Raw genomic sequence first — 19149 nt, forward strand, 5'->3', positions numbered from 1 at the left:
ACGCCCTCCAGACAGCCTTGCCCATATCAGTACGAGTGATGGATAGAAATTGTGCATTTTACGCAAATGAGGTAATGTATTCTCCTGAGACTTATGCTTCGATATAGTTGAGTCCTCGGTTTGCTCGTCAAGATGGATTCCGTGAAGGAAGATCCAAAGATCCAGAAATTGCCTTAGGAGGTCGAGCGAGAACGACGTAACCATGTTGATCTTACTAATCCATGTGCTTTTATACAGAGCCTGTCCCTCACCTTCCAATGCTCGTGTGATGATGCCTCGAAGATCAGAGGGGCGATGTCCTTGGGCTTGCTCCCATTTAGATATGGGGAGTCCTAGAAGGGTGTCCGAGCACCATTGCAAATGGTGATGATTGTACATGCATAGAAAAAGTGCATGTCGTTCTCATCACAAGGGTTACCCAATCACACCCATAACCTCGTTGGCGCGGTCCATTCGAACTAGATCCACCGCAATCGAAGAGCCTGACAGAATTTATCTAGGTGCAGCACCCCAGGCCCCCAAGGTCCTTAGGCCTGCAAACACGGTCCCAGCTAACCTTGCACTTTGCCACAGTCGTTTTGTGTGTGGTTGACCATAAGAAAGCATGCTCGATCTTGTTGATGCTATCCAAAGTGCACACGGGAATGGTTAAGGCAGTGGCAGTGAAAACAACATGGGATGTCAGGACCGATTTGACCAACACCACACGGCCCGGGATTGTAATGTATCTCCCCTACCATTGCACGAGCCTACTGGCAACCTGATCTTTGAGGAATTGGAAGTCAACGCGTCTAAGTTGCCACACCGTCAATGGGAGCCCTAAAAATTTCAGCGGGAAAGAGGCTCGTTTTGCAGGGAGCCCACTCGGGATGGCGTTGAGACCATGATTCCAGCACCGAATGGAGACAACCGAGCTCTTCTAGAAATTGGTGCAAAGGCATGTGACCTCCCCGGAGCCTTTTACTCCCTCCGTTCCTAAATATAAGTCTTTCAAAAGATTCAACTAATGGACTACATACGGATGTATATAGACATACTTTAGAGTATAGATTCATTCATTTTGCTTCGTATGTAGACACCTAGTGAAATATCTTAAAAGACTTATATTTAGGTACGGAGGGAGTAGAATGTTAGCCAAGTTGGTCACGTCATCCTGGATAGGCTTGACAAAGACAGCCGCATCATCCGCGTATAGTGAGGTCCGGAGGGTAGAGCCGTGTCCCCAAATCTTGTGAAGCAGTCTGCGCGTGGTGGCGAGGTCGAGCAGTTGTTGCAACGGGTCAATGGCAATGACAAACCACAAGGGGGAGAGGGGGTCACCCTGCTGAAAACCCTTCATACGTCACCAACGTATCTATAATTTTTTATTGTTTCATCCTGATAAATTATCATTTTAGAATATTTTTGAGGTATTTATTTACCAATTTACATAGTTCATCAATCCATCACATGAAATTCAACACACTGAACAACGTCATCACATGACATGAAACATAGAGATTAAATTAGTGGCCTTGTTGCTCATGCCATGTCCATCACTCCTTAATGAGATCTTTGTGTGTATCAGAACATGTTGCTTCACACACTTGACAATGTGAATGAACAAATCCAAAGACATCCTAAACTGACGGCGAAAGTATTGTTCTGATACACCAGAGATGAGCCAAAAATAGTTTTCATCAATCTAATATACGCCTCTTGCCTGTCCCTCCAAATCAACTCATGCCCGAAAATGAAACCACCATGCTTTGGCATCTTGTTCTTTTGCGTCATCAAGATCAAAGCAATGACCTCCTCTTACATCATGTCATATTCCCATTCGAATGAGGAATCCTCCCACATAGAGGATTCAAATGATCTCATCTACAATACAATAGTTTTAGTTACAATAACCCCATTTGTACACACACAAAATAAGCAGGAAAACCCTTTTAGGCAGTTCCTCAAACATCTTGAGTACGAGGAAGAGGAAACCGGTCGGCTGCACATCAGAGCTGAGGTGGTTGTCGCGTTGGGTCGAAAGGCCGTATAAAACGGCCAGAACTGTAAAGTGCCGGCGACTATACGGGTTTGACCCATTTTTTGGGCCATACAAGAGCCCGTAGAGTCGCTTATTTATAGTGGCCCGCAAACCGCCCCCTCCGTGCGGTAAATCTATGGATTGGCAGCTTGGATACGGGGAGAAACCGTATCCGTGTGCTGCCGCCAACCCCAAATTCCCATGTCGATTTCTCGTCGTCGCGAGCACAATCTCCCCTCTCCTCCTCGATATTTGGCCTCGAAGTTGGTCGTCCGGCCCGGCAGTGGCGACGACCTCAAACGTTGTCGGTGCATGGCATCCGACGCGCCCGAAAGAGGGCCGCGCACCGCTACACCAACTAAGGCATGGCACCGCGGCCATCGCTCCTCCATCGCGAGACAGATGAGTGCGATTGCGTGCGTGGGCGGCTCTTCTCCGGCGCAGGCAGCTCCTCCGGAGCTAGAACGGCGGGCCGGAGGACTTCCTCCCCCCTGGCAGAGGTGGTCGTGATTTTGGCCGCCATTCTCGGGCGCAGTGCGTGGGAGGGGGAGTTGGAGTTGCAGCGTCGTCGGAGGGAGGTGGAGATCGACGACGTGCTCTACGAGCAGGGTCCCGCAGAGGCTCTCGCGTTCGACGAGAAGGAGAAGGAGTGGCGCCCCGAGAAGATCGAGCAGGAGAAGATCTACGTCGACCTTACCTCCGACGACGACGATTGAGCTCCGACGAGCTCGATTAGGTTAGTTACCGTATCCGATGAGCTTCGGCGAGCTTGATTTTGGCTAGTTCGTTAGCGTCCTCCTAGCTTTTGTATGTAAAAAATCTATGATGTGTACAAATAATCTGCCCCTTTGTATGACTGATCTGCGAGCTTTTGAAACTAGTTTTTCAAATTATATACTTTCAATTATGGATTCTGTTTTGTGAGCTTTTGAAACTAGTTTTTCAAATTATATACTTTCAATTATGGATTCTGTTTTGCGAGCTTTTGAAACTAGTTTTTCAAATTATATACTTTCAATTATGGATTCTGTTCTACGCGACTATTTTGAGTCTGTATAGACTCTGCTGCACGAACTGTAAACACGATTTACAGTTCCACGGAATACATGGTCTACTCGAGTTGCTCTAAAAAAGAACCGATTCATTGATTCAACCTTTTTTTTGGAACCGGAACTTTCGGGATTCCTATATAAAGAGGAACAGAGAGCCTTTAGACATGCGGTCGAGTAGCTGGCGTTCATAGGGAAGCAGGAATGGACTCTGGGAGTGGTAGTCCATGGGCCTCAGTTCCACGGAACCGACTCCTCCCGATCCGCGTGTCAACAGAGCCTGCCGGCACCGAGTGGACGCCGGAGAACCCCGGTTCTCCAGCGGAGGAGCCCGTGAGCCCTACAGCAAGAGCCATGGACGACATAGGTATTTATATCGTCGTCACGTTCGGCCTCGACACGCCGGTAAACCTGACCACCTTCCGAGCCGGCATCGAAGCTATGCTTGCCCGATGCCCGCGCTATGGATGCATTCAAGTACGTACTCTTGTGACTACAGCTGCTTAACCGCTACAAGTACATGTACCATGAGTTCCGTTACCCATATGCATATGCATGACCATGGCACGCAGGTGGCGCGGGATGGGTCAAACAATGGCGAGGCACGATGGGTGCGCACGACTGTGAACGTCGACGATCACATGATCGTGCCGAGGCTGGACCGCGCGGCCATGGCGACCGACCCAGACAAGGCCGTGGAGGACTACGTGGCCACGCTGTCCACGCTCCCCATGGACAGCTCCCGCGCGCCATGGGAGTTCCACTTCCTCGACTTCCCGACCTCCGAGGCGGCCTCCACCGTGGCGATCCGCGTGCACCACGCCTACGGCGACGGTATGTCTCTCCTGGCGCTTCTCATGATGTCCACGGGCGCCGCCGCCGACACCAAGCAGGGCCGGCCGCCAGCCGCGCCCGCGCCCCCGCGTCGTCGTCGTCCCACGCGCACGGGCGCCATCTACGCGCCGCGACGCCGGCCACCGCTCTCCGCGGGCGCCCTGGCGCTCGTCGCGTGGGTCTGGTCGTACCTTGAGCTCGCGTGGAACACCGCGGCGGACGTTGCCTACTTCGCCGCCACGATACTGTTCTTGGGTGACCCGCGCACGCTGTTCAAGCGTGCCGACGACGATGAGTTCCACGCCAAGCGCTTCGTCCACCGGAGTCTTAGCCTGGATGACGTCAAATTCGTCAAGAACTCCATGGACTGCGTGCGTATATATAATTAAGCTAAGCTAAGCTAGTAGTTGTTCATCAAATTCTTTTAAGATCCTTCAACGGAGGGTGCTATATCTTCTTTCTTTTTTGGCCGGGAACCACAGACCGTCAACGATGTGCTGGTTGCACTGACTTCTGCTGCTCTATCACGATATTACTTCCGGACCTCCGGTAAGTAAACGTGAATTTAATTATTATTACTCCTACACGCCACTATTGATTTTTACCGTGGCACTTCCTTTCGTAACTTCAATGTCAGGTGACGCTAACACTAGGAAGATCTGTCTGCGATCACTCCTGCCTGTCAACACAAGGCCAGCCACTACCCTACAGGTAAGATGAGTGTTCTCGAAAATATATGCGACGGATGTTAAATGTCATCGATTTTTCACTAATATATACTCCCTCCGTTTTGAATTATAAGGCGGTTTAACTTTTTTGTGAATCAGATGCATGTAGATGTGTTTTTGTGTGTTTGCTAACTCATTTTGTATGTATTTTATATTAAAATATCAACAACTTCTTATAACTCGGAACAGAGGTGATATCTCTTAACAGCATTATAATTCACTTTGCTGTTTTCTACCACTATGGGCAGACATATGCTAATGTGATAGAGTCTGATAAGAGGAAGGAGGTGACATGGGGAAATAAACTGGGTTACATCATTCTTCCATTTTATCTGGCCATGCACGAGGATCCGCTTGCATATATTCGCAAGGCAAAGAAGGTTCTCGATAGGAAAAAGAGGTCACTCGAAGTGATATTCACATATAAAGTTGCTCAGATTTTCATGAAAGTTTTTGGTGTGAAGGTATACTTTAATTTGCTGCCGATTGCTCTATCTAAAACTAAACCACATAAATCTTTACCTAGTGAAGTAACTATTCATAACTCTTGTTCCTCCTTTAATGTTTCGAGTTGCATTTCATCGTGATGATTGAACCAGGTAGGGACCTCAATCTTTCGGTGTCTCTTCGCGCGTACAACAATAGTTTTCTCAAATATGGTTGGACCAGCTGAACAAGTAGAATTATGTGGACACCCAGTGGCTTTCATCGCGCCTAGTGTCTATGGGATTCCAGAGGTAAGCAACCCATGATATTGCATACTTCCAAATTTTCCATAACTTACTTAATTTCTATAAGAACGCAGCTGATTAGTAATGTACTTTCTTTAAACATAATCATCCACTAGTAAACTGATAACACAAAGATATTGATCGGTGTTCACCGTCATAAACTTCGAAAGTGTATATTGTTTTAGTTTTGCATGGATTGTGAACTCTACTATATATTATGACCCCTCTCGAGTGACATTTTCTTTAACAAGAGCGAAATGGGAACCAAACACATAGATGGTCACAAGTCCACAACCTAGCTACCTTGAGGAATATTAGCTAGAGTGCCCCCACACAACCGATACATTGTTGTAACTAGTTGGTGTATACTTTGTTAAGAACATGCACCAAACTTGTAAGTGTTATGCAAGATCCTGCTCCACACGAGCATGCCAGTGTAGTTCAATCAATGAACAATGATGAGGCCCTTCCACACTACCGGCCTGGATTGCTCACGTAGTTCAGAGAACAATCAGATTTGAGCCTATTGAGTTGAATCATAATATATGATTCGCGATTGATCCTTGATTCCTTGTGCACAAAGTACCTTTGATGTACTACTAGATTACTGGAAAGACCTTATGCTTCAGGCTGACAAAAATCATAAATCAATGCTCAAAGCCTCGGTTTGGAGCTCTTCGTTGCAACTATTATTTTGATTTCGCATCTCTCTATCCTCTACTCTAGAACTTCTCCTTATGTGTGACAATTGGAGTCCTTTTTTAGCACAATTGAAGTCCTCCTATAGTATGCCTTTAGTCTCATATGGTTGAGGCAACTCACATGGAAGTTATGGGCCAAACGCCCGAGTTGGCTCTCGCTGTTTCATGAGCTAGCGGGCGAGTTGTATCCCGATCGAGCGGGAGGCTTCGGTTTTGTTGTTTTTACTTAACAGTTTGTTTGACTTTCTTTGCCAATTTTAAGAAATATGAACAAAATTTAGCTATATGATTTTTCAGAGTTTGTGAACATAAAAAAAAAAAGGCATGAACATTTTTATATAAAGTTCATTGTGTATAAAAAAATGTTCACCATATATCAAAAACGTCCAACATGTACTAATAAAATTCAATTATACTTTATAAAATGTTTACTGTGCATTTAAAAATGTTCAATTCGTACTTTTAAAAATAGTATGTATTTAGCAAATTCTCAGGGTTTAAAAAATAATGTTTACAATATATTTTAGAAAATGTTCAGTGTGCATTTAAAAGAGTGTCACTAGTTATAAATATATTTTAACCATTTATTAAAAAATATCAGCATGTTATTGGAAAAGTTCATTACGTTTTTCGAAAAATGTTCACCACAAGGTCAAAAAAATTGGGTATAAAAACTAAAATTATTAAAAATAATTAAAGAGAAAATCCAAAATGGCAAAAATGTAAAAAAATCGGAAGGAACAAAAAGAACCAAAACAAAATTGGAAATACAAAACCAAATAAAGACAACCATAAAATAAAAAAAGAAAAAGGGAAAGGGAAAATTAGAAAATAGAAATTAAAACGGAGAGACAAACTAACAAAGAAAAACAAATAGTGAACCACGAACTCGGCTGGCCGAACTAACTATACCTCCAGGCATCGCGGCATCAAGTGGACCCCCGCGGGCGTTAAATAGGATTGTCGACAAATTGTTTGCTTTTCTTATGGTTACAAATTGTGAGCTGCAATTATTCAGGTGGCTTAACACCATCCACCCCTCCCCCTCCCCTCCGGGGGGGGGGGGTGTTAAAAGGATTTGCTTTACACAAACTCGTGTTCCGAAAAACTAGAAACAACTAAAGGATACCCCGTGCGTTGGCGCTGGTATTGGTTTATGAAATTTTAGATTGACAACATGAGAACAAAAAACTTAAAATACATATGACTTATTAAATTTAATTATGTATATTTCAAACACTATTTATTGAATATAAGTGGAATAATTGAATGGAAAACACTTTCCAATGTTGTGGTGAGTCTTTTTTCATACATGAGTGCGTGTCGAGGTGGGTCTTATTCCGTTCGAGATGACATGCTTGCATGTTGAGATAAATAAGTTAGTGGGGTGACTCTCTTAGGGTGTGTTCGGTAGAGTGTATGGAGGGTTCATGAGGTCAAAACCCATTTTTGGGTGTTTCCTAGCCTGCACGGGTCCTTTTCAGCATGCACGAACTCAGTCCAAATACCCTCTTAGCATGCACGAAGGGAGAACACCTCAATAGCCGTTCGCTGGTTAGCATGGATGAGCAAAGCGAACGATAATGTGTTTCAAAACAATATTTAGAATTTCAAAAAAAAAATTATTAGAAAATGTTAAAATATCGAAAATTGTTCAGGTTTTCAAAATTTCTTCAAAGTCTCAAAATTTGCAAAAACTGTCCTGAAGTTAAAATTTTCAAAAAATGTTTGGAATTTTTCAAAAAACGAATTAAAAACCAGATTTTCAAATTTTATTTAAATTTTTAGAAGGATCAAATTTTGTTTAAATTTTCAAAAATGTTATTTTCCCATGTTTCATTTTTTTGCATTTCTGAAATATTTTGTTCAGTTCTTTGCAAATACCGGTTGCTCGGTACTACCCGTCTTGTCTAAACAAATGCAAACTACCAAACAGAGTCTCGGTTTAACATGTCTCAGCACAAACACTGCTACGAAACAACCGCAAATGCATGTACTCAACATGTCTATACTCAGCATGTATCAGAAAAAAAACAACCATGTTAGGTTGGAAATGGTACGAAACACACCCTTATGTATTCTAGTTAAAACAGAACGTGGGCTGGATGGTTAGTTCTCATTCCTGGTCAACAAAAGACGCAACCAAAAATCAGTACCAAAAAGGGAAATGTTGTTTTTGTCACTCTAGTTTCTGCCCACTTTATTTATGCCACATTAGAATTCAACATCTCATTTTTACCACTCTTAGCTTTTGACGATACATCACAAATGCCATTTCGTGGCAAAAGCAATAATTCATTTCACTTTTATCACTCTTAGCTTTATTTGAGGACATCTCATTTCACTTGTCACTCTTAGCTTTATTTGAGGACATGAGGCAAATTAGAACATTGAGTGAATAATTGTTTCAAATAAAATCATTCCAAGAGTACATACACTAAACGAATGGGTTTCTCTAAAAAAAGGGTTTCTCTACACTAAACGAATGTCAGTATCCAACAACCGGTCTTTTCACACTAACAAAGAAACTTCAACCTATCGCGAGCCACACACACAACCACTTCTCCCTCGTGGTAGCGGTTGAGGCCCGCTAGGCCAAGCAAGATGGCGCTTTGCAAAATGTGGAGCAAGGTGAGAGGCAGCGCAGTTCCCGTGGCGGTAGGGAGAGCGAGAGGGATTTTTCACTAGACGAGCTTGGCTTTGAACTAACAGAGTCATCAAGCGGCTATGAATTACATCCATGAATAGAATACCAAGAAAGAACATGAAATAAAATCAAGTAAATACAAAATTGTTGCCAAATCAGCTTACAAGCACCATAACACCAAGCAAACACCAATAAAGCAAAAGAAAAAACTAGCATGGTGTCGACAAAGCCCTCTGACGTGAACGGAACACCAGAGCATAGACACAGCCGAGCGGCGATGGAACACGCCCTCATATACTCTTGAAGATGGACGTCGTCCTCGTACCGATCCTCGTGAATTCCAAAGGGGGGCCTTTCCCATTGCATTGGATGGAATGGCACAGAACCATCGAAAGATGGAGTAGCTCAACATAGAGCGGGGATAGGTGAGGTTCCGAGGTACGAGGAACATTTCTCAGCCCAATTCCCCCGTTGTAGTAGGATTGCCATGCGAAGATCCATCCCAAGGCTCACTAATCCACTCACGAATAGATGAACCTACTTTAAAGCAAGGTTGAAGAAGAAACACACATAGAAGAGCTAAAACATCTAAGAGGCACAACAGAGCATGCACAAATTGACATTGTGTGCATGCCACACACATGTATGTGTTGCAAATGGGGGAGAGAAACCATATTACCTCCCATGATGTTGGCGCCAATTGGCAAGTGAACAATTAAACACATACGAACCAAACATTGAACAACGACAAAGAATTGGAAAACGATACTGACCCAACGAGATGCGGCACCATCATGCCACACCCATCTATGATGCCACTACAAGCCACACAACCACACCACAACACCATAGCACACCCCAACTCACCCAAGACGACATCTTCAAGAAGGTGAGAATGCGTGTTGCGATGTTACCGTCCAATACACAACAGACAAGTTTTTCCAACCGGGAATGAGCGTGGGACCGAGTAGGAAACGAACCTCAACGTGGCTTTGAGGATGGAGACAATACCAGCAAGCTTCCTGCAGTCATGGCCAGAGAAGTCAACCAAAGATTATTTTTTTCTGGCTCGATTTCTCAGCTCTGGCAGCTGCCCGAATGGATCTGGCGACTAGCAAATGCCGAGGACCAAATCCATTGGAATCGAGGGAGATGACCTACATATTCGACATGTAACCACAAGGCCACAAAGATCGAGCGGGCCACCAGCCCACACAACCGAGCAGAGGGGCAACCCCTACTAGTTGCTCGCCATAAAGCCAACACCACCTCACCATCAGATGCCACCTCGCCCTCTCGAGCCATTCACCCTAAATCCAAGCAGTTGGAAAGTCACCGCTGTCATTCTTGGTGGCTAAGCAGGAATCATCGGTGGCCTCCTTTGGCGGCGGCGAGGAGGGAACGAGCGTGGAAACTTGGGTTTCATTGCCTCTCGGGTCACCTTGAGCAGATCCATGCAGAAGCCTAGCTAGGGGAATGTGTTCATCGTAGAGATAGAGATGTCCTCGATCGTAGAGGGTGTATTCTGAAGAATGGTCCAATCATGTTAACTCGTACTTGGGCTGGCATGTCCGATTGCAATCAATCGTGAGTATTAACTTTGTACTAATAGCATCAATTAATTTGGAACAATTTTTAAAACTAGTAAACCATTAGAGTATTTCTTTTTTTCTCTTACCACGATTGGCTTAATTTCTTGGATTGCTTTTGCAGGCTCTGATTATTCACTACCAAAGCTACAGAAGCACTATCAAGATAATTCTATCAGTAGACGAGGACAGGTTTCCACATTATCATCAACTTTTGGGTGACTTTGACCAGACCCTCACGGCCATGAAGGACGCGGCTTCAAGACTTTCAACGTCAACCAAGAATGACTAAGGAATGGACAACTAGATCAGGGCCCTACCTCAACTCCTACGCATATATTCCCCAAATAAATGTGTATGTATGTGTGTGTAGTTAAAATAAGTACCTAACACCTCGTACTGTTTGCATGCAAGGAATGCAATTAGTGCAGATGAAAAACAATTCCTAGCTAATGGAGAAAAGCAATTCTACCATGGAATTCACGGTCTGCCGATGCTTTGATATTAGTTTTTTTTTTTTAGCCTGGTAAATTTCATCTTGTTTCATAATGTTGCAACACGTTTTCATTCTTGTTCCATCTATGCATTCACATCCACAATAGAACCGGGAGACACATATGAAAAAGGATTGCGCCAGACCATAACAAGTTGAAATCGGCTCGTTACTAAATCCATAATTGATAGAGCTTACTAGTATTTTCCAACAAAAGGAAATAGTTCTGCCAACTCCTATTAGATGAAAGCAAAAGGAGAAGAACAAATCTGCCAAGCGGAAGCTCTGTGCTTCTTCTTATCGGTGCCCTTTGATCCCCAGTAGGCCAGACGTAGACTGATTTACCAATCTGCTCAGGGGATCCTGCAAACAAATTAATAGAGTACTCGTATTACAATTTTCGTTCAGAGACAAAACTCAAGAAAACAACGGATGGAAGGAAGGGAGTGACTAAATTCATTAATAACTGTATATATGTGGGAGTGAGTATGTATATGTATGTACATGTACGTACTGGGAGCAGTCAAAATCGGGGCTGGTCGGGAGGAACCCGACGCTGAGGCCGCACGCGGACGGGAGGCCGGCGGCGCGGCCGGAGTCGACCTTGCCGGCGGCGAGCATCTCCGACAGGATGCACGCACACAGGTCCCTGCGCTGGTTGGCGCCCGGCGCCATGTCCTTGAGGTCGCCCAGCCCCTGGCAGCACTGCGGCGGGATCTCGTCGTCCAGGCCGGCCACGTAGCCCGTGCACTCGCTGAACGCCGTCTGCGCGACGCTGCAGTCGCTCTTGTCGCCCCCCGCCTCGGCGCCCCGCCGGCCGGCCGCCAGCACAGCGAGGAGGAGCGCGACGGCCACGACGGCCGGCGAGTGGCGGGTCGGCGTCATGGCGGAAGGGCTTTGGAGGAGGGTGATCGGTGGTGGGATGCGTGCTCTGATGGGTTCTCGGAAGGTACTACGTATATTATACGTATGGGTTCTCGGAAGGTACTACGTATATTATATTATACGTATATTATACGTGCATGATGCGTAAGGAATGTCGGAGCCGGCACGGAAATACGTAGAAAATCTTCTCGTGTGGGCGACTGTAATTTATCTCCGGCAGTTTTCTGCTGTTTTCTTCTGGGGAAGCAGAAGTGATTAACCACGTCATTTTCTGCTTCGTTTTGGAAAGTAGAGATTAAAGTACTGTTCGGTTTCTCTCCACTCCGTCCACTTCACTCCCGGAGCGAAGCAGCCTATAGCTCATTTTGACAGAGCAGTTTACACCTAACTCCACAACTCTACGGAGTGAAGAGATTCCGAACAGGCCTTGAGTTTCATAATTTTCTGCTTTGTTTGGGAGAGCAAAGATTAATAACGTGATTTTCTGCTTCGTTTTCGGAAGCAAATATATATTAATCACGTCATAATTTACGGCATATAATAGCCGTCCAACCTCGCACCCGCTCCAACTTTCCTGTTCATCTTCTCCCAAAAAAAAAAACCCTTTCCAGTTCATCTCCCTGAAAAAAAATCCAGTTTTTTAGGAGAAATCTTATGTTTATTCATAAAAATAGCAACATACAACATATATGGCTTTTCTCTGAAACAATCCGAAGAGACAGCATACAAGAAAATTTACATAACCATCGCTAAAGAATCTAACCGTTGCCGACGTCGAAGCGTTCATCGGAGGAGAGAAACATAGGCCTCCAACTTCCAACTCAAGGCTATCCGGTTCATAGACAGAAGCTTCTGAATTTATTCACAAAACGGAATCTTCCTACGACGACTCCAAAAGCATGGATTTTCAATTATAGTCAATACACTTTATGCTACTCTAAAAAGAGCAATCAACTACAAAAATAAAAAGAAAAATTTGTGGATTTATTCAACTATTTTCTTCGTGTCAAAATAAATATATAAATTTAGTATCAAGTTACTACAAATTTAATACTAAAATAACAACACTTATTTTAGGACGGAGTGAGTAAATCCAAACCGTCCAACCAACTTGTGAGTTCAAGCTGCAACTTTCTATAGAAAGGAAAATATAACTAAATACTCCTGCTAGAGTAGATCCCATGTCCCCTACTTCCGAGTTTTCAAGGAGCCGAACTAGCTCACGAGATCTCATCTGGCCTTCCCACGTGGCTCCCGTGGGCGATGGGGAGGGCACTTCATCTGCCACTATACCTGGCCATGGGAAACCCGGCCCGACCTGACCTTGCCCACGGGTCGGGCTCGGGCCTTGATTTTGAGGCCGTCGGGCTTATAGGGTCGGGCTCGGGCCTGAAAAAACCCGACTTTACGCTTACGTCAGGTCGGGTTTATCATGCTGGGACGGACTTCTTCGGGCTCGGACCGGGCTTGGTCCAAAAACTAGGCCCGATGGTCGGGCCAGGTCGGGCTCGGGCCTGAGTTTTGTACCATTGGCTTTTTTAGGTCCGGTCCGAGGCCCGGCCCAGCCCAGCCCGAGTTTAGCCCAGGTATGGCTGCCACCTCCAGCAGCCTGCTCTCCCTCCCTCCTCCGTCGCTACCGCCTAAGGACGCGGCCAGGCAAAGTCTGCCCGACGTTGGCGGCGGCAGGGCGTTTCGCCTTTGCGCCACGGCTGGGCCGAAACACCGCGATGGCGAGGGTAGCGGTGGTGTGGCGGATCCCTATGGCTGAGTTTTTCGGGATCGACGCCGCATGGCAGGCTTCAAGTTGGCGGATCGTGCAGGCGAGAGGATGGCGACGGATCCGGATCTGTCATGATCTGGCGTCCATCTTCAATCGGACGGGCTATGGGCAACGTGGGCAAGTGTCCTCGCGATGGCAGCGATGGCGTCGACGTGGTGGAGGCAGCGGTGTGGTGGCAGTCCTAGTGCTCTGTCGCATTCATTGCAGCAATCTGCATGATCTGTCCTCCTAGATCTGGCCGTCGACGTGTTCCGAAACTACTGTCGTAGATCTTGCCCTAGGATCTCTGGATCAAATAGAATCTGGTCGTGCGCATCCATATTAGCTTGCGCGGCTCCATGAGAGCGGACGCGAAGCTCTGTTTGTTTCTTGACACCATGAAACATATCAGTCTCTGGATTTTCATGACATGGACAGCGGTGGAGAAAGTCCAAGTGGCTGGGATCGGAGGATCAATAAGACGAAGGGATGCTTGAAAACGATGGGGTCAGACAGGTGTTTGATAGAAGCAGCAGTGATAAGTGGGAGCGAGAACACTGGAGGATTTCGTTTTTGGGATGCCACTCGGGTGCCGAGTCGTGACTTTCATGGTGAAAGTCTGAGGTCTGGCCTTCATTGGTTGTGCATGGCAAGTGTCTTGCTGAAGGTATTGTTTTGAGAGCTCGAACTTTCTTTATGGTGAGAACATAAGATCTTGGATCGGGCGACGACGACGTTTCTTCAATGTTTCCTTCTTGAAGATGGCGTTTTTGCAGACCATTTTATGTTTTTCGGGTGTTGTCTTTGGTAGTGGTTTATGTGCTGCTGCTGAAAGGAGTTGCTCACTGTGATGATGTCTTTCTTTTTTCTTTTCTTTTCAGACTGTGTATATCCTAGATGTCTTTGAGATAACTTGTTGATGCAGAGATTTGAGTGCAATTGATATCTTCATGATATTAATGTATTCCCCTTTCCAAAATGTACCCTACTTCCTCGTTCATTGTTGGCCAACCGACTGCTCGAGTAGAAGTGTGCGGTGGAACCCATCACCCTGACAGTTGCGGGTCAAGCCGTGGTGAAGTACTGACTTACTTCAAGAAGTACGCCGGGGCAAGTGGAAGTAGGCAGACACAAACTCGCACGCTTTCTTCAAGAAGTACGCCGACGGTTGCAATGGCGCGGAGTTACACTCAGGTGGCGGCAGGGGATTCCTTACCCGACGATCGACTGTCGAGGCTCGAGACAATATAAGGCAAGGCGGCGCTCAGTGTGCAGTTCATGTGTGCTGTGGTGCTCTAGTGATGGAGCCATGGAGGCAACATTGCCCAAAATAAAAGCTTCCCTGCTCTGCACTTGTCTCAGGCCTTGTATAATGCTAGATGTTTAAGGAGGTGTTTAGAAAAATAAACTGGATTTTTCTGAAGCATGGTGCTTATTTCTACGGAAGAGACGCCTAACTAAACGTCTATCCTGGATAAATAAATACCGATGTTTAAAAAACCTGATTTATTTCTCTAAACATTTTCCCTAAGCATCTTGCATTGTACAAGGCCTTCCTGAATGATGCTTGATCCAACGGTTTATTCCAGACGAAATCTAGGAGAGCACAAACGTAGATTGCTGAGGTGCCTTGGTTTGTCTTGCCGTTGGTGCTAGTTCTATTTTAGTGTATGATTTTCCAGTTTTATCCCAGTGTTCTCTTGGTATTCTTTTCCAACAGTATGACGACAAAGCAACGGCTTGAGCAACCTTTGAGGTTTATTGTAGCTTATGCATGTTTAGTCTTTTGTATGCTTCTTTCTCCAGATATTTGGAGGGAAGTCGAGATGCAAATGATGGAGATGGAGACGACGACTTGGGAGGACTAAACTACAACTTCCATTTCATTTGGTTTAGGAAACATTAAAATAGACCGGTAGGGAAGGAAAAACTAGGGTGGAAACCAAGCTGAGATCAAATATTCTTCCCTGCAAAGATAGATGGCACATGCTAGGCCCAAATGAGCACTTCGCGTGGCGTGGCTCATGGCAGATGCTGGCCATTCGAGGGATGTCAGGTGTGTCCTGGGGCACCGGAAACTATTACGTACATCCGGACGGATTGTCCTTTTTCTGCCACCGTGTTGTATCATGTGAAATGTTGGACATGCAGAAGCACACTGAGGGCTTTTATTCATATTTTAATATTTCAAAAAATTCTGAAAAAAAATACATAGATGAAAGTATAATGCATAAGTGTTTAAATTTTTAGAAATAAATACTCCCTCCGTTCCTAAATATAAGTCTTTTAAGATATTTTACTAGTAGTCTACATACGGAGCAAAATGAGTGAATCTACATTCTAAAGTATGTCTATATACATCCGTATGTAGTCCAGTAATGAAACTTTTTTAAAGACTTATATTTAGGAACAGAGGGAGTACGTTCAAATGAGGGCTATGCAAAAAGACAAATCTAAGGCATTTTAACGCATGATAGTATTCATCCTTCCGGACCATGAATTTGTCTTTTTTGTACAGGTTGCGTTCCAAAGTATTTCGGCCTGAAATTTCACACACACACACGAATCACACCCTTGTTTAGTTGTACAGTTTTTTTTAGACTTTTAAAAACCAAAAATTTCGAATTTTGTATTTTTTTCAAAAATTCCAGCCTCCATGGAGGCCGGGTGCCAAAACGCCATTCTCATGAGCTACCCGCAATCTAGAATAAGTACAAAAATGAGCTAAACCAGACAAGCCAAACTATGGTGCAATCAAAAGTTATTAAGAATGAACTAACTCGATTAGCTAGTTTAATAGAAGAAGAAATTCTGAACAGAGGAGACCAAAATTGATATGGTCAAGCAGCACTCAGGGAAAACAGATAAGGGGAAACCAAAAATATGACCATGCCATTTCCCTTTTAGAAAACCTTGCAAGCATGGCAGAATCCTACATCCTTCGGCACATGCTACCCCTAGGTAGCTTCAATACAACTGTACTGGAAATGTTTTCTTTTAATAGGATGGCTCAATGTTGACCTGGGATAAAAGACGGCTCAAGGTTGTTCTGAAAAAAGTTGGCTTGGGGTTGTTCTTCAAAAAAAGATGGGTCAAGGTTGTTCTTCAAAAACAGAAGTTTCAGGCTACCGCCGTTTCATATTCAATTGTCCTATATAGAAAGGGTGGTTCATGCTAAACAAAATGCATTTCACTGCAACCCCAATCCTACGAGATGACTGCTCTCAATCTCTAACATCAACTCGCCATCATATAATGTTCCCTACTCAGAGTTCATCCTCGAGTCGCTACACTCTGACTGAAAGCATGCCTAATTCAAGATACAGCCAGCAGTCACTCCAATCCAAGTTCCCACTTCATCTCCTTCCAGATCAATTTCATGCAGAGAACCTTACAAGATTACATGCGAAGATGGTATAGTACTCTGAAACTTAAGAACCGTTGTTCAGTACAAGAGCCAGATGTCTGAACTTATTCCCCAAACAGAGTAACATGGACACACGACCACCGCCATGCCATCCTTACGAGTACAAAGTAGCAGGGATCCAGGAGAAAGCTTACCCTCAGAAATCGGAGCAGCGGCCGCCGCGCTCCCAGTCGCCGTAGCGGGTGGGCTCGGGCCCGCGCGGGCCGCCGATCTCGCCCGTGGCCTCGTTTATGTCCAGGCCGCCGTCATCCTCCTCCGCAGCCTTCGTGGCGCCGGAACCACCACCGCCCTGCGCCTCGTCTGCCTCCTTCACGGCGCTCTGGGCTTCGCCCTTCTGGGCCGCAGCGGCCGGCGGCTGATCCGCGGGGGAGGCGGAGCTGGAGAACGCGGAGCGGAGGAGCGGCGAGGGGGCCGGCTTGGAGAGGCGGGAGAGAGCGGGGGCGGACGCGGAGGCGAGCCGGCGGAGGTGGTGGTTGGCCGCCATGGTTTTGGTCTGGCCTGCGTTGCTTGAGTCGAGATCGCGGCGTGTGCTCGCCGGGTCAGAAGACGGCTCGTGCGCTCGGGGGCGGTGCGCCCGTGCGCGGTGCCCACGCTGGCCACGTCGCGTACGGGCTGGCCTCGTGCATACACCAGTTCGGCCCAGGTAGAGATTGTACTGGCTCAGGTATGCTCGAAATCACTAATGGTAGAGTTTTTTATTCAAAGGTCCCTCCCATATTTTCAGGTTGGCGTACTGCATCCGTGTTACTTATTATAACCTGCAAATTTTATTTATTTCATAGATTTATTACTTCTAAACATTTTATCTCATAGATTGTGCTTTCAAATCTTGAATCGTTTTCACCATTGAATTTCTGGCTTCGAGATATTGAAAAATAGATGTCATGTTGATAGGTTTTGACTAACTTTCTTTTTCAGAAAAAAAATCAAACGAAAAAATGTTCCTCTTGAGTTTTTTTCGTTTTCGAAAGAGACACGGCCATGCCTCTTGCAGAAGCAAATCCGCGTCTTCCGGAAAAAATGCATTTTTTTATTTTCGCGAGAGGCATGGAAGCAAAATTGTGCTTCTCGAGAAAGAAAACAAATGTGTTTATTCGTTTTCGTGAGGCACGTTCGTGCCTCTCACGGAAGCAAATCTGTGTCTCCTGCTAAAGCAAACTTATGCTTCTCGAGAAAGAAAAAAGAAAGAAAACTTTTTTTTTTGTTTCGAGAGGCATGCCCGTGCCTCCTACAGAACCAAAACCATGACTCTCGAGAACAAAAATGTATTTCTCACGCAATTTTTAATTTTTTGTTTGTACAAAAGCTAAGAAAGTCCTATGAAAAATCAAAACACCGACAAAATACAAAAAACCCATCTGAAAAGCCAAAAACAGGAGCAAAAATTAAAAAATATATAAATTTGAAGGAAGCTCCCATAAGGCGACACATGACGATGACTAAGAACGCACCATGACCCTTGGAAGGCCCTCGAAGGAGCGCTCCTTAGATGGTTGCTCCTAGGTATGTCTCGCTTGTCTTCAAAAAAGGTTGTGTCTCTCTTATTGATTCTGAGAGAGCGAGACATGGTTCCATTCGACTCCCTAAAAAACCTCCATTGGATTGGTAGAAAAGGGGCTCCATTGGACCCTTATAAAAAGGATCGTGCTAGGCGCCGGCCGACCGAGCGAAAAGCCCAGCTAGTCACGCGTAAGCCCTCTAATCTCGCTCCCCTAGCTTATGGATGCTTCCTTTCCCAATCACGATCTTCCCTCGTTTGGTCAACACACGAAAAAAATCCTCGAGTCTGTGGCCCCGAACGATGCAAGCGCCCATGCCCTCCGGCCATCACGTGTGCGTTTCCAGTGAGGGCAGCAGTCTCCTGCTTCCCTCATCTTCAACGCTGTTCATCACACCTCCTGCATCATAGCACCATATGCGACTTAAGGCCGCCGCTCGTTTGTCGCGACCCTCCCTATTGTAGCAAGTAGGAATGCCGCCCGCCTCATCTCCTCCTCCTCATGCTTCATTCGCGGCATCGGCCGATCGCAAGGTGCAATGTCCCCCAACGTCTATTTCAGCATGGTCACGGTTGTAGCTTCCGCGGTAACCGGCGTAACTTTTTCTGATTTTCCATGAATGGTGGCCACGAGTCATCGACCTGAATGGCTATAGCGATTTCCGTCGCCGATTGTATCACAATCCGACAATAGTTGAAACAATATTGTCACCGTTGCCATCGCGGGACGCATCGTCAAGGTGGATGGTTGTAACAATTCTCGTAACTGGTTGTAGCAAAAGCCAAAA

The 19149-nt window shown here is 45.6% G+C and overlaps 3 protein-coding genes across 3 annotated transcripts; 1 reads left to right on the forward strand and 2 right to left on the reverse strand.

Annotated features, from left to right (window-relative positions):
- Nucleotides 1–3244: 3244 nt before the first annotated feature.
- LOC123410488 (wax ester synthase/diacylglycerol acyltransferase 11-like) lies at nucleotides 3245–10827 on the forward strand. The gene is made up of 7 exons (XM_045103435.1): nucleotides 3245–3546; nucleotides 3642–4274; nucleotides 4386–4452; nucleotides 4541–4614; nucleotides 4880–5095; nucleotides 5231–5368; nucleotides 10424–10827. The coding sequence occupies exons 1-7, from the start codon at nucleotides 3274–3276 to the stop codon at nucleotides 10589–10591; spliced, it is 1569 nt and encodes a 522-aa protein (XP_044959370.1). The 5' UTR covers nucleotides 3245–3273; the 3' UTR covers nucleotides 10592–10827.
- A 318-nt stretch (nucleotides 10828–11145) lies between these two features.
- Nucleotides 11146–11677, reverse strand: LOC123408197 (non-specific lipid-transfer protein P3-like). The gene is made up of 2 exons (XM_045101365.1): nucleotides 11307–11677; nucleotides 11146–11155 (listed from the first exon to the last, which is right to left on the reverse strand). The coding sequence occupies exons 1-2, from the start codon at nucleotides 11675–11677 to the stop codon at nucleotides 11146–11148; spliced, it is 381 nt and encodes a 126-aa protein (XP_044957300.1).
- A 5178-nt stretch (nucleotides 11678–16855) lies between these two features.
- LOC123412796 lies at nucleotides 16856–17431 on the reverse strand. Its single transcript, XM_045105739.1, has one exon. The coding sequence runs from the start codon at nucleotides 17345–17347 to the stop codon at nucleotides 17000–17002; it is 348 nt and encodes a 115-aa protein (XP_044961674.1). The 5' UTR covers nucleotides 17348–17431; the 3' UTR covers nucleotides 16856–16999.
- Between the last annotated feature and the right edge of the window lie 1718 nt (nucleotides 17432–19149).

The sequence above is a fragment of the Hordeum vulgare genome, chromosome 7H (genome assembly GCF_904849725.1).
Source record: "Hordeum vulgare subsp. vulgare chromosome 7H, MorexV3_pseudomolecules_assembly, whole genome shotgun sequence".
Classification (NCBI taxonomy): domain Eukaryota; kingdom Viridiplantae; phylum Streptophyta; class Magnoliopsida; order Poales; family Poaceae; genus Hordeum; species Hordeum vulgare.

Bases quoted from the DNA above. Each gene is read 5' to 3' on its own strand.
- LOC123408197 (XM_045101365.1), bottom strand. From the start codon at position 11,677: ATGACGCCGACCCGCCACTCGCCGGCCGTCGTGGCCGTCGCGCTCCTC.
- LOC123410488 (XM_045103435.1), top strand. From the start codon at position 3,274: ATGGACTCTGGGAGTGGTAGTCCATGGGCCTCAGTTCCACGGAACCGA. The intron at 3,547-3,641 runs GTACGTACTCTT...CATGGCACGCAG, and splicing joins CGCGCTATGGATGCATTCAA to GTGGCGCGGGATGGGTCAAA. The intron at 4,453-4,540 runs GTAAGTAAACGT...CTTCAATGTCAG, and splicing joins ATATTACTTCCGGACCTCCG to GTGACGCTAACACTAGGAAG.
- LOC123412796 (XM_045105739.1), bottom strand. From the start codon at position 17,347: ATGGCGGCCAACCACCACCTCCGCCGGCTCGCCTCCGCGTCCGCCCCC.